Source organism: Mesoplodon densirostris, chromosome 12 (genome assembly GCF_025265405.1).
Source record: "Mesoplodon densirostris isolate mMesDen1 chromosome 12, mMesDen1 primary haplotype, whole genome shotgun sequence".
NCBI lineage: Eukaryota > Metazoa > Chordata > Mammalia > Artiodactyla > Ziphiidae > Mesoplodon > Mesoplodon densirostris.
This window is the reverse complement of record NC_082672.1, coordinates 34,829,614-34,843,806: the sequence shown is the minus strand read 5'-3', so window position 1 is coordinate 34,843,806 and position 14,193 is coordinate 34,829,614. Positions and strand designations below refer to the sequence as shown.

At 36.5% G+C, this 14,193-nt stretch overlaps 1 protein-coding gene across 4 annotated transcripts in view; it reads right to left on the bottom strand.

Moving 5' to 3' along the window:
* Positions 1-14,193, bottom strand: part of PTPRK (protein tyrosine phosphatase receptor type K) — a 584,222-nt gene that overhangs the window by 270,633 nt on the left and 299,396 nt on the right. For all 4 annotated transcript variants that reach the window (XM_060115422.1, XM_060115424.1, XM_060115423.1 and 1 more), the window contains exons 4-5: positions 10,341-10,422; positions 7,717-7,832 (exon numbers count right to left, since the gene is read on the bottom strand). In XM_060115422.1, the coding sequence (XP_059971405.1) occupies positions 7,717-7,832; positions 10,341-10,422 (198 nt within the window). The remainder of the gene's footprint in view (positions 1-7,716; positions 7,833-10,340; positions 10,423-14,193) is intronic.

The window sequence follows — 14,193 nt, the reverse complement described above, 5'->3', positions numbered from 1 at the left end:
CAGACTGGCTGTAAAAAATAAACGTTTGAGGAAATTTAAAAAGCGATCTTTATTATTTCACTCTTCCAAATTCTTTCACCTGGTACCAACCAGATCCAAACTCTGTGTCTTCTTTCATTGGTCCCTCTCCTCCCCTCCTCACATTTTTCCCAAATCCACCGGCATTGTCCAATCCTAGGCCTTCACTACTTGATGTCTGTACTGCCAGCAGCAGCTTCTTTCTTGCTTTTGTCTCCATCATGGCCTAGTCCCAACCCTGCCATAAACTATATTTACCTCTACTTCCCACTGTGAACCTTACACTTCCAGAAGATTCTTCTCTTGATGTTCCTACCCCACCAGCACACACATACACTAAACCGCAGTGATAACCATGCCCACTTAATCCTTGCTTATCCAAGTCCTATATGTCCTTCAAAGACGCAATCAAATCTTCCTTAATGATTTCACCAAACACTCCAGTCTGTGATGCTCTCTCTCAACTCTGAAAAAGCACTGGGCTTAGATTCCATATGATCTTTTCTTATTCGGTTATACAAGCATCTCTCAGAGCTGAAAGGATCTTAAAAAAGCATTCAGCCTCATGCTTAAATGTCCTCTACATCTCTAGCAAGTACTTAACCAGTTTATGCTTGGACACTTCCCCTAATTTTACTACCTGCTACAGTAGCTCATTCTAGGTTTCAACCGCCCTACAATTACAGAGGTCTTCCTCATAATCAGCTTATATCTGTCACCAAATAGCTTCAAACCACTAGTTATTATTGTACTTTACTATCTATAAAAAAAACAAAACTAAATCCCTCCTGTATATTCCCAATATTCTAAGATTTTAAGAAACTTATCCAGTCTCCCACAAATCTCAAGATATATTTATATGATGTACCTTTAGCCATTCTGACATCATTTCTTCTACTTTACCAAATGTCCTCGTAATTATATGCTGCCTTTTGTTATTCTAGTATTTCAGATATGTGTCAGCCACTCTTAGGGCCAATCTCTAAAATGTCAGAACTTTCACCAAGTCTAGACATTAGGACAATTTCACATTATCTCATTCCTTTCTCTCCCCACCCCCATGGTATCCAATGTGAGCTGATCATATATTAAATGTTTAATCAGTTTGGCTTTGAAATAGTCCTCTCAAATTAGTTCTCGATGAATTGCCCACTGTAAACTGCATGTTTCTAGGCATAGATTAATTTCCTCCAACATTTTTCCTTCATTATAATAAATGGAAAATTACCAGATATTTTTTTCTCAAAAAGAAATAGTTTCAGGGATAGTAAAATATCTTGTGGAAATTAAACATGATACAAGGTTCCAGGCACTTCATATGACAGCATAAATAGACACAGGAAAATACTATAGCATGGCAGCATCAAAAAGAGCTTTGTGAGCAATGACTAGTTGGCATTTGAAACATCGTAGTGACATATTTCACCAGATACAATTTTTGTACTTTCAAATTATTCATTTTTTAAAAAAAATCATGCTTCTCATTTCCAATGCTACATGACGATGTTCCCATGTAGTATAGGAACAAGGCTATTACATTTGCCTGGATAGATAAAACACTTAATGGCCAGAAGTTTCAGACCAACCATTTTCATTGACCCTCAGCTGGCAACAGTTGGTACTGCAAAAGGTCAGCCTCTCTCTGGTTGTTTTTTAGAGCAAACTGCACCTAATTGTACTAATTTTACTCTCAATGTATTGCTTAATTATCTATTGCTCCAGAAGGAACGACATTTCCTTTGGCTGAGAAACTAGCTGTATCACACTACATTAGCACCAAGGGCAAAGTGATGGCTGACTTTCCTGTTTTGGCAGGCCTACTCAGGAGGCACCGTGTCAGCACCTGGGGAGATTACTGAAAGACTGGCCCAACTGCCACAGCTTTGATGGCAATCTGCATAGAATTACCAGTCACACATTAAACAGCCTCATTTCAATTCACCAAAATGAACGGGGCCACCAAATCTCCCCACACAATTCCCTGCTTTCAGTAACTCCACTGTTGAATTTCTCTGTCCAACCCAATGATGCATGCCCACCAAGCTCTGTAATGATGGATGGAGTCATTAGCATTTTAGTTTCTACACTGAACCTGAGGCCAAAGCATATGGTCTGACAGATGTTCCAGCAATGGGTTCTATTTGATTTGTCATGTAGGTGTCCACTTACACTGGACCTTCATGAAAGAATACTAATTTGTAAGTTACAGTCCAACTCCTGTTTCAACTCTTTCACATCCTCGAACGTTATAACATGTTCTGATAATAGAACACTCAGAACATGCTTTATTCTATATTTCAGTTTACACTGATGATTAAAAATCACCTTTGAACCCAATCAAATGACTTCAAATGGACAAGATGGACAAAAATGCAGGTAATGTTTGTACTAGGCTATCACCATCTACGGCAGGGGTCCCCAACCCCCGAGCCACGGACCAGTAAGGCTCAGCTCCCCATCACTCGCATTGCCACCTAAACCGCACCCCCTACATCCGTGGAAAAACTGTCTTTCACAAAACCGATCCCTGGGGCCAAAAAGGTTGGGGACCGCTGATCTACAGCATGATTAGTACTGCCAGTGATTTGGTTATTTGAGGAAATGTTTCATATACTCACTTTCTCCTCATTCATGGTTTATTAAGGTAAACTATATACAGCAAATTGGATAAATCTTAACTTCTGACAAATGTATATACACCCATAGACCCAAAGCCCCAATAAAGCTATACGACATTTACTTTACCTCAAAAAGTTTCCCTGCTCACTTCCAGTTCCTAATCACCCCCCAACCCCAGTCAAATACTGTTCTGATTTCTATCACCACAGATTAGCATCTAGAGAGTCATAAGGCATGAACTCTTTTGTGTCTCTTCTCTTTCAGAAAGCATAATATTGCTGAGCTTTATAAATCCTGGTATCAGTAGTGCATGCTTTCTAATTTATTGCTGAGTAGTGTGAATGAACCACAAATTGTTTATCCATTCTCCTGTTAACGGACATTTGGGTTCGTTACAATTACTGGTTGTAATGAATAAAGCTGTTATAAACATTCTTCCACAAGTCTTTTTGTGAACACATGCTTTTATTTCTCTTATGTAACTACTTAGGAGTGGAACTTCTGTGTCATATGTTATTGTTCCCTTATATATTCACTTTTTCCTGCAATCACTTTATCTACTATCCATATTATTGTGTTGAAATAAAAAGGACATGACTAAAATTTTTAACCCATGAACATATATAACCTATTTTTTTTCTTTCCTGTGAGAAAATTATCTGGTACCTCTCAGGAATATAAACAGACATTTTTATTATTTTATTTCACTATAAATCGAACACTGAAAAACATTAAACATTAAACCATACATTAAAATCTCACTTATGATCTTATTTCCTATAACCTGGGTTTTATCATAAGCCTTAAGTTATGATCCACAAATTCTCTACCATTGGGGGTTCCTTAGGAACACAAAATGGTATAGTTTTAAAACTTGTTGTAAGCATTATAAGACATCTGTTCATGTGGGGAAAACTGCAAATTGTAAGCTAAAAAAAAAAGTTGTGTTCATATCTAGAATGCAAGCTACTTCATTGAGCGTTATGAAAGAAAACGAATTTGGAAATTCTCTAGGAGCAACTAAAGACTTTATCCTAACTCCCTTATCCAATATGAATGAACTGCATAACATACTTTTTTAAACTATGTTCCACAAAACCTCATGATTTCACCAGATTTATAGCTTGCTGACACCAATGGACTTTTTTTTTTTTTTACACAAGAGCATGATATATTTTATTGAAGGTATTTCTTTTGGTTGTGCTATATCCATTATGGATAATGCTACACCAATGGACTTTTAAAAACATTCATCCATATTGTTTTATGCATCAGTAGTTTGCTCAGCATGTGCAAGGAGGTTAATTTGGCTATATACTTTGTCATTGTTTTCTAAATGTCTAGAGGGAATGACCTTATTTAAGACTCTCTCATTTTATAATCTGAGATCTTGCAGGAAAGAAAACTCCGTAAAGGGACTTCCCTAGTGGCCCAGTGGTAAGGAGTCTGCCTTCCAATGCAAGGGACGAGGGTTCCATCCCTGGTTGGGGAACTAAGATCCCACATGCCGCAGGGCAACTAAGCCTGCGCACCACAAATACTGAGCTCACGTGCCGCAAACTACAGAGCCCACATGCTCTGGAGTCTGCACGCCACAACTAGAGAGAGAATACCTGCACACCACAACTAGAGAAAAGCCTGTGTGAGGCAACTAAGACCCGATGTGGCCAAAAAGATAAATTTAAATAAATAAATATTTTAAAAAAAAGAACACTCCTTAAAGATATAGCAGACCCACTATGATATGTTTTATGGACTATCCCAGATTATCTCAGGTAACTCACTAAGTATCTGCTTTTTTGTGCTCCATTCTTTAATTTGCCTGATTTGTGTGTCATTTTAAACAATAAAAATGATTGAAATATCAATTGTAGGCTAAAGACAATAAACAAGTGCGAAGTTATTCTCTAAATGTATTTCTATACATAAATTACTTTGAATGTCATATACTATCAGGTATTCATGGCAGTTGTAGTGTATCATTTTTCATTTAAAATAGAAAATTGTACGCTTCCTAGTTTTTGCTCTTTTACACCATATTCAAACAACATTTACCAATTGAAGCTCAATATTATTATATTATATAAATGATTTGGAGGACATAAAAAGTTGATGGCCATTTTATTACACCTGACCATGGCAGGTGTAACAGCTACTCCATTATTGCATTACTTTTGTAATAGGATGCAAAGACCTTTCATTCTGAGTTACTTCAGAGTACATTCGTTCACAGCAGTCAGCAGAGATTTTAAGCAGTTGTTCTCAAAATGATACTTAATTTAAGGAACGATTTTTTTTCCCACACAAAACTAATAACTTAAAAGTTTTAGGGGGCTTCCCTGGTGGCGCAGTGGTTGAGAGTCTGCCTGCTGATGCAGGGCACACGGGTTCGTGACCCGGTCCGGGAAGATCCCACATGCCGCGGAGTGGCTGGGCCCGTGAGCCATGGCCGCTGAGCCTGTGCGTCTGGAGCCTGTGCTCCGCAACAGGAGAGACCACAACAGTGAGAGCCCCACGTACCACAAAAAAAAAAAAAAAAAAAAAAAAATTTTACATTCCTCCATGAAACAAAAAAAGGTGATCAAGGCCATGTTTCAGACCATCAAAAATAATGTAGAGACCTGGTTTAGCATCTTACAGCTGGAAGGGATTTTGGTCTCTACCCACACCTCCTTTTATAGATAAAAAAATCTATGGCCTGGAAAAGTTCAATGAATTCTCTAAGCCAATATAATTAACTGGGTTATAAGAATTAAAGAGTTAGAATTAAGGTTAGAATTAAGAACTGGGCCCCTTGACCTTTAGGAAGTTGTTCTACACCAAGCAAAAATAACTTGACATCTATCTGTGTGTGTTGGCCTGTAGATGCATTGTGGAATCAAGATTCTTCTTCCTTTATTATGTTTCTACTAGTTTCAGCAAAAGATGGATCATTTTTTTAAATCATTGGCCACTTTCTGATTCACTCACTCTATAGATGCACACATATCAATTATATTTATATATCTACACCTTTATCTCTATGTCTCAGTCTTATTTATTTGAAAACAACCCTAAACCAGGCAATTGATAATCTTCAATGTTTCTTAAAGATGGAGAAGAATGATTCAAGGGAATAAGTTAAGGTAATTTAAGTGGTATTATTGAAAAGGCAGAAAAGCTTTTTCATGAATAAGCATGTAAATTGCTGAAGAATTGGGCAATGTCAAAATAGACAAGAAATATATAAATTCACCTTGGAAAATGTAAAGAGAAAGAAGAGGAGAAAAAAGAAAGCAGAACAGAAATTGAACAGAGTATTTTTATCTCTCATCTTTATTTAAAAAATGGCAAGAGGAAAATTTTTTAAAACTATAATGAAATGAGCCAATATACAAAAGTAAGAAACAAACAATAAATGAGCAGTATTTTTACTGCAACCCACTCAGACCAGCAGGGCCAGAAAGTCTTTCTTGCCACAAGGCAGCTGGTGTCTAAGTACACAAAACCCTTTTTATTTCAACGTCCCATTAAATCCTGGGGCGTAAACCCAGGGGCAGACAGCAGAGTCTCTGGTTCTCCAAGACAAGACTATATAGATAACAATAAAAATTAAATGCCAAAAATGTCTCTACCTAAATGAAAAACAACTAGCAAAGTAATTAGATAATATATCTAAACACATTCTTAATACTATCAATATATAGGCTGAGAGACAGAGAAAGTAAGAGGGATTCTAACTAGATGTTTAGATGATGAAACAAGTTGTACATTATACAATACACTCTACAGGAAGAATTATCTTATATTTAAATACCTGTAGTGGAAATTAGCATAATCACAGGGAAAAAAGGAGAGAGTTCATTTCCTTTTCACATATTCAGGATGGTATCCTGATATGCACATATCAAATAAATTACAAAAGTAGCTATAATTAGATTGATATGAAATACATGTGTTATAACATCCGACTGGATGTAGGAATTGAATGAAAAAACACATTTATAACACCCAGTACAATATCACACATTATATTGGTATGATTTCAATAATCATTTATTATAATTATTATCCCAACTTCCTGAAACCTAATGATGATCCTTGACACTAATTTTCTCTCTCTAAAGATATCATAAAATAAAGCCTGATGTCTATGTTCAAGAAACTAAGCTAATGATTTTCCTTTTTGGTCTCTATTGGCAGTCTCAGGAATTTAAAATTCTAACTAATTAAATCTCTTTCCTCATTCTGATGCAAACAGAATTAAATAATAATAATAATAAAGGTGCTCAGAGAATATTATTTCTTACATTCTAGCTTCAAATATTTAGCTCAACAATCATCTGCCCTAGGTCCAGCCCTAGTTGCTCTTAGCTCCTCCCACCTCCCCACCCACCTCTGCCCCTAGGATTGACAGATATTCTCTGAAGATATGGCACATTCCTTAGTGACTGTTTTCTCACAGGTTCTTTTAAAGCTCTTTATATGCACCATTCACATTTCCCAATATGTATGCTAAACTGCAAATCATTAAATACACATTTATTGCGGATTTAATATGTGCAAGGCAAATATCTTGTCCTCAGATCTGTGATTAACCCTTATACACAAAAATCCTGAAAAAAAATTTAATTGGCTCTCTTCCAATTCACATTTCCAGAAATACTCCCAAAGGTTTCTTAAAATACTTTTGAAAACTTTATCAGAGTATGACAGCTCCTGCTTAAGTACTATGCTCTTGTAAGTTGTTTTCAAAATGTTAAATGAGACATTTTTCATTTTTTTCCTATTTTGAATGGATCTAGAAAAATTGTTTTTACAGTTTGGACATAACATTAGAGAATTATGATTCTCTAATGAGTTCATGAGTAACTCACCCAAATACTTATTAACTATACACTGTTATATTTTTATTCATATTCCAAAAATGGAAATATCTGAAATGAATCTGCAACTAATTAAGTCAAACCTACACAAAAGACAACCTGTCACACACATATTCCACCCTCCACCCCCCCACACACATACACAGGGAAAAAGAATTTGTGATTTTTTAAAAATCAAGTGTACCCTTTAGTTCAGCTGACAATGTGGCCTTACCTGCAGCCATAACTTGTTATGTACAGCGTCTCTCCCTGTAGCGATACACTGAAATGTAGCATTCTGCCCTGCATTGACCTCTACGTCCCCCAGACGGAGGAAATGAGGAGATTTATCTGTGAAGACAAGAAAAAAATTACTTTTTTCCACATGAAGAAAACATGCCGTGTTACTTTCTCCCAGCAGAATAATGTTGTTCATACTTTTACCTTTGGCCAAGACTAATGTCATATGGAAGAAAATTGAGTTTTCTCTGTGCTGAAAGACACGGTTGCCTTTCTCACGCTCAGTTCTCTTTTTTTAATAGCTTTATTACGTATCGCCCCATAATTGCTAGAGCAATTCTATACAGAGTGACCACCAACGATTACTGCTGGAGGACCCCCATAGTATGTTGCATACAGGTGATAATAAAAGTTACAAGTCAAAGCAAACAAAAGAGATCAAATAGGCACAAAGCAGAGCATAATAGAAAACTATAAGGAAAACACAGAATGACAGCTCAAAAACTGACATATACATGGCCGTTGAACTATTAAGTTACAGTTTAAGCAGTTACATCTTTCTTTTCTTTTTTAAAGAAATTTCAATAACTATAATCCTCTAGTACTTCAAAGAACAAGGTAAGGGACTGTTCTTCTTCCTCTCAGAGTATTAGCTTAACTGTTGTTAAATCCACCTCCTATTCCTTCATAGTCCTAAGAAAGTTACCCAAAAGAAATATTAGACCAACAAAAAAGTGATGACTGCCATCAAAATATACATGAGTTATATGACCGTCAAACAAGCATTCTCTATAATTACCTTTTAAAACTGAAGCTTATTCAGGTTTTCAACTGAAAAGAAACATAAATGGGAAAAGCTAAGCCTCAGTGAGTAAAGATAGTGCATGGAGGACCATATCACAATGAAACTACTGTTGCGCTCAATTTCTGTATTTTTTAACTTGTTTACTCATGAAAGCCTTTCTTTAATATCTTCTTTCAAGAAGTGTAAATGAACAGTAGATGGAAACACCATTCTCATATATGAATGGATTGAAGGAGTTTAGTAAACCAACTTGAACTTTGAGTGAGATAATTTCTCCTTTTTCTTAGAATACACCACATGTAATAAATCATTTGACCTTTGCCTGCTACATCTTTCTCCAGTGCCTCATCTCAGTAGATGCTTCAGAAAAAGGAATGCTTGAACTAGAACACAAGCTAAAACAGTGGTTCTCAAATTGTGAACTCAAGACGATCAGCATTAGTATCACCTGGGAACAATCAGAAACAGGTGAGGGGCCAAGCAATGTGTGATTTGCCATATCCAGTTGGAGATTCTGAGGCACACTAGGGTTTGACAACCAGTTAGCAGGAGCAGGAGCCTTGGCCCCTGGTACGGTGGCCCCTGTGCATGTTGCTTACAAAGTATTAGAGAATTTCCACCAGGAGGGTTACTGAACAGATCATCTAGAATTCATGGGCCCTATAAATCACTGCTGTTGGGAGATATAGCTTAAGTCTGAATTTATACCAACCGTTTTATGCCTGGCTCTACTGAATGCATGAAGTAATTGTCTTTCAGAGTATGTGATATAAACACAAATGTAGTTACCCCATCTGAAGACCAATCAATGTGCATCTAAGGACATACCAAACTATGTGTTAATAAATTGAGTTTCTTGTTTTGTGTGCTTTCTATTGTTTTGTTGTTTAATATGAATTAACCAGAAATTTATTATGACATTAAAAACTTAGTCTTAAGTTTGGAATAAGATGAGTTAACTCATTTTCTTCATTTCACCCCAACTTTCAACTTAGCAGATCACATAAGTTGGTGAGGCTTCTTTTTATTTTCTTTTCACTGAACTGATTTGTTATTCTTTGCTTTCCTAGGCAATTTAATAATACCAAAAGATGGAACGAGTCCTACCTAGAGTTTCATTTACATTTTAATTTTTTTCTGTCAAAAATAATGTCAACTAAATAAACTGAAGATCTAACAGGCTTTATTAGGGGATTCATGAATCAGGCAGCATCCCAACTATTAACTATAAGACAGATCGAAGGGGTTGTACAAAATGGAAGGTTTTTATAAGAAGAAGAGTGGGGCAAGGGAGCTACTAGCAAAAAGAAAAGAAGTAATTATTTTTAGGCCAGGACATCTTCTTTGAGGAAGAAAAGGAACAGCAAAGGTTTTATGATTCAGATCACCTCTTCTTCCTCTGAGAGATGGAGAGGGATCACAGGACAGATTATCTTACTGGTGCTTGACCATGAAATCCAGATTGGTCAATTAAGATAACATTTCTGGAAGAAACTGAAACTGCAATTGGATCAGGTATAAATCTAGGTTTTGTATCATGAACTTTTAGCATGAGTGATGCCATTTTGGGACTGTGGTTTTCCTTTGAACAGTAATTAATTAAAAGAATCCTTTAACATGTGTAGTACAAGTCTGAAAAATATTTGATTCAAAAACTCTAGAAATATTTCAGTGTTCTTTTAAAACTGAACAAAAGGCTAGGAGTAACAACAACAAAAGAGAGAGCAATGACCAAGTGATAATCAATAGTCACTACCAATATAAGACAAGTGTTGAAAGGATATAGAAAAATACAGTTCTTAATCACAACCTACCACAAGGATAACTCAGGACTTGGATGTCATCAATGGCAATATAACCACTTCTTCCTCCTGAGACTTCAGCTTCAAATATTACCTGTCAGGAAGAAATAGAAAACACTTACAACAATCATTTTTAAGGAATTTTCACAGTGAAGGAAAAATAGCTATAACACACTTACGAAAATTAAAATTTAATTTTCGTCCAATAAGAATTAAAATTTCATCTTATAATGTGAGTAATTTCCTAAACCTTGTACAGGTAAACAACATTTTTTTGAAGAGCAATTAAATTATTGAGGTCAAGGAGTTCTCACTAAATTTCTTAAGCAACTATTATTAAGTGTTGTAGATTTCCTGAACGGGCAATATACAGGCAGAGTGAACAGGCAGATATAGCAAATCTCATATCTCTAAATTTTCCTTTATTGACTTTTTCCATTTTTGTTATTTATTTAACATATATTGAGCACCTACAAATGTGCCAAGCAGTATGCTAACCAGCGAAGACATCAACTGATCTAAGCTTTTAAATAGCTGAATTTTCAAAGACAGAAGTCATCAGATAGATTAGTGTTACTCCAGGCAAAAGGAACCATATACAATGGAATAGAACAGAACTCTGTGTTTGGGAAACCAAATGAATGTAATCTGTATAGCTACAAAGACTCAAGAGGGAAGAGATGAAATTAGAGAAGTAGGCATGGAAGACTTTGAATACCATGGGAGTGAAGTCAGGAGCATATCCTGTCAATGATTAATCAATTAAAAATATATATTATTAATAAATATTTTAATAAATATATTTTTAAAAATCAATGTTCAGATATAAGCTAATGTTTTAGAATTTTGTTGTTACAGTCAATCACAGAACTTCGTAAAGACTTTCCCTTAGTAACGTGTGCTGTGACTCTTCAAGAGAAAACAGATTAAGCATGCCACATTTCAACATTTTATTTGACTATGGGCTCCTTTATTCATGGAGAGACATAGGTTATCTTTGGAGTGTTTCGCAAAACGTTTTAGGAAACATTGGAAATTGATATTTAAAGTAGGAATAAAATGTAATCAAATTGGTCTATTACAAATATATTTGGCTCAGGACTTCCCTGGTGGCGCAGCGGTTAAGAATCTGCCTGCCAATGCAGGGGACACGGGTTCGATCCCTGGTCTGGGAAGATTCCACATGCCATGGAGCAACTAAGCTTCTGTGCCACAACTACTGAGCCTGCGCTCTAGAGCCCGCAAGCCACAACTACTGAGCCCACGTGCCACAACTACTGAAGCCCGTGCGCCTAGAGCCTGTGCTCTGCAACAAGAGAAGCCACTGCAATGAGAAGCCCGCGCACCGCAAGGAAGAGTGGCCCCCACTCGCCGCAACTGGAGAGAGCCCGCACAGTTGAGAGACCCAACGCAGCCAAAAATAAATGAAATAAATAAATTTTAAAAAATAAAAATAAAGAAATATATTTGGCTAAAAGGTGGAGGATGGCCCCAAAGAAGGTAAGACTAGAAACAGACAAATAATATGCTAGTAGCAGTGAAAATAGAAAGATGAGAAGAAAAAGGAGAGATAAAAGAAATAATACTAAGGAAACAGACAAAATAGAAATTATTGATTCATTAGTTGTATAAAATGATAGGAAAATTCTCATTCCTGGCCTGGGTCCCTAGGTAGATAATGCTATTGTCTGTTGTCAAGAAGGAGGAAACGTCCCGCAGGTCTCATAGAAATGGGACCTAAGAAGTGGCCAAAGCAGGTAGCTTTTATGCTTTTTAGACAAAGAAACAATAAATTTGTGAGGAAGTGACAGGAAATAGTTTTGGGTGCTCAATTAGTGAAGAACCTAAACAGAGTTTGGACCTGGGGTAGTAAATTAGTGAAGTAGCAAGTTTTGTTTACACAGACTTTTCAACTCTGCATTCTCTATCTCTGATAAGAGATAAGGGTGATAAGGGTGTTCTTCTACCTCCAGATGCAGGCGGTACACCTTTCACCTGATAGATTTATTTCCTGCTTTCAGAAAGACAGAAAGAAGGGTCAGAGTATCCCTCTTGCACTGGCCATTCCTTAAGAAACTAATTGAAAATAATCAGTATACCGTTGAGGCACATTTTGAGGCAGGCTACCCCATGACCCAACACTATCAGGATCCCTAGCCAGAACATGTGATACAGAAAAAGATACAAATTTGAGGGAGAAGGTAACTAAGTACATTTCAGACATTTCAGATTCGATTAGCCTAGGATACATATGGGGTAAATGCTTAGGAGATAACTAGACAGATATATCTCAAAGAGAAGAGATGGGTTTAAAATAAAGCTATAGATTTGGAAGTCATCATCATGGCAGTGAGTAAGCTACAGATTTGAAAGTTACAGGGATTGGTGAGTAAGACAGCATAGAAGATAAAAAGCAGCAAACCATGAAATGGAAGGCAAGAAGACAGCCAGCAGAAGTAAGGCCAACAAAGTACGATTCAGACAGAATGGTCGAGGAAGGCACTCCCCCCAGTCAGGCAGGTCAACACTCCCACCAAAAGGATTAGAAAAGGCCAGATAAATTACAATGACCATAATTTTAAAACATCAGATATCTGCATAAACAATGGCATCTAGATGAGCACAAATTTTATGAGGACAGGATCTCTCCAATGTGATCCCAGGATCTTCTTTCCCATGGGACTATTTGCCAATTCTGGAAATTCTGTGGTTCTAGCTCAGCACAGATTTAGGGCCTCTATGGGAGAAAGTGAAAACACTGAAGCTTGCTGTAACTGTGTAAAAAGAACAACAAACTAGAAATTTAAGAGTCTGAATAAAATAGATGCAGACTATGGCAAAAAACATGAACTGTAGGAGAGAGGTCAAGGAAAACTAAAAAAGTATCAATTAAAGTTAGCCATTAAGGGTTCTCTGGTAACTTTTGACACAGTTTTACTAAAGTCGAGGGGGATAAGTTTGACTGTTTTTATTGTTTTTACTGAGCACTTACTATACTCAAGAGACTGTTCTAACTGAGCATGCTCATTCATGCTCACATCTTCTGTTGTTTCCTCTCTCTTTCTCTCTCTCTCTCTCTACACACACACAAATTCATTACATCTTCACTACAATCATATGAGGTAGTTATTATTTTTATCCTCAATTTAAAGAAAGTTAAGTGACTGCACCAAAGTCTAACAGCTAACAAGTCGTAGAGCCAGGGATGGACCCAAGTCAACCTCCAGGATCTAATCTTCCATCAACTTCACTACACTTCCTCTCAAGATCAAGAAACAAACGCAGTAGAACATTTAATTTAAATAGACTTTAAATTTCCTTTAAAAGTTTAATATGTTAAATTTTTAAAGTGTCATTTTAAATAGCAAACTAATTATTCTATTGACTAAACAGCAGTATCATCAATCAGCGATTACATCCTTCCCATTCTCATACCATATCTACATCCACCCCAAAGCCAATGACAATGGAACACAGCAGGCTGGGTGGATGGTTCATCTCCCCTCCGATCACTCCCATCATAAGCTACCTCCTGTGTTAGTTCTTTTCTACTTCAAGTTTGCCCTTTATGACTATTAATTTCCCTGGAATAAGTTAAAGCTGAGAAGTAGGAGAATGAGGTTTTTGGGGGAAGACAAATACTTCATGATGAAAGGAGAGCTAATCTATAAAGACAGAAATATATGTGTGTGTATGTGTGAGTGTGTGTATACATGAGTGTGTGTATACATATCATTTGCATTTCACGTGAAGGTATTTGATATGATAACAACTGTCATGTCACTTTCTAAATATTGGAACAAAGGTTTAGCAAGAAATAGAGGAGAGAAGTAGAGACTTTAAATAATGTATAACTTGGAGCAGT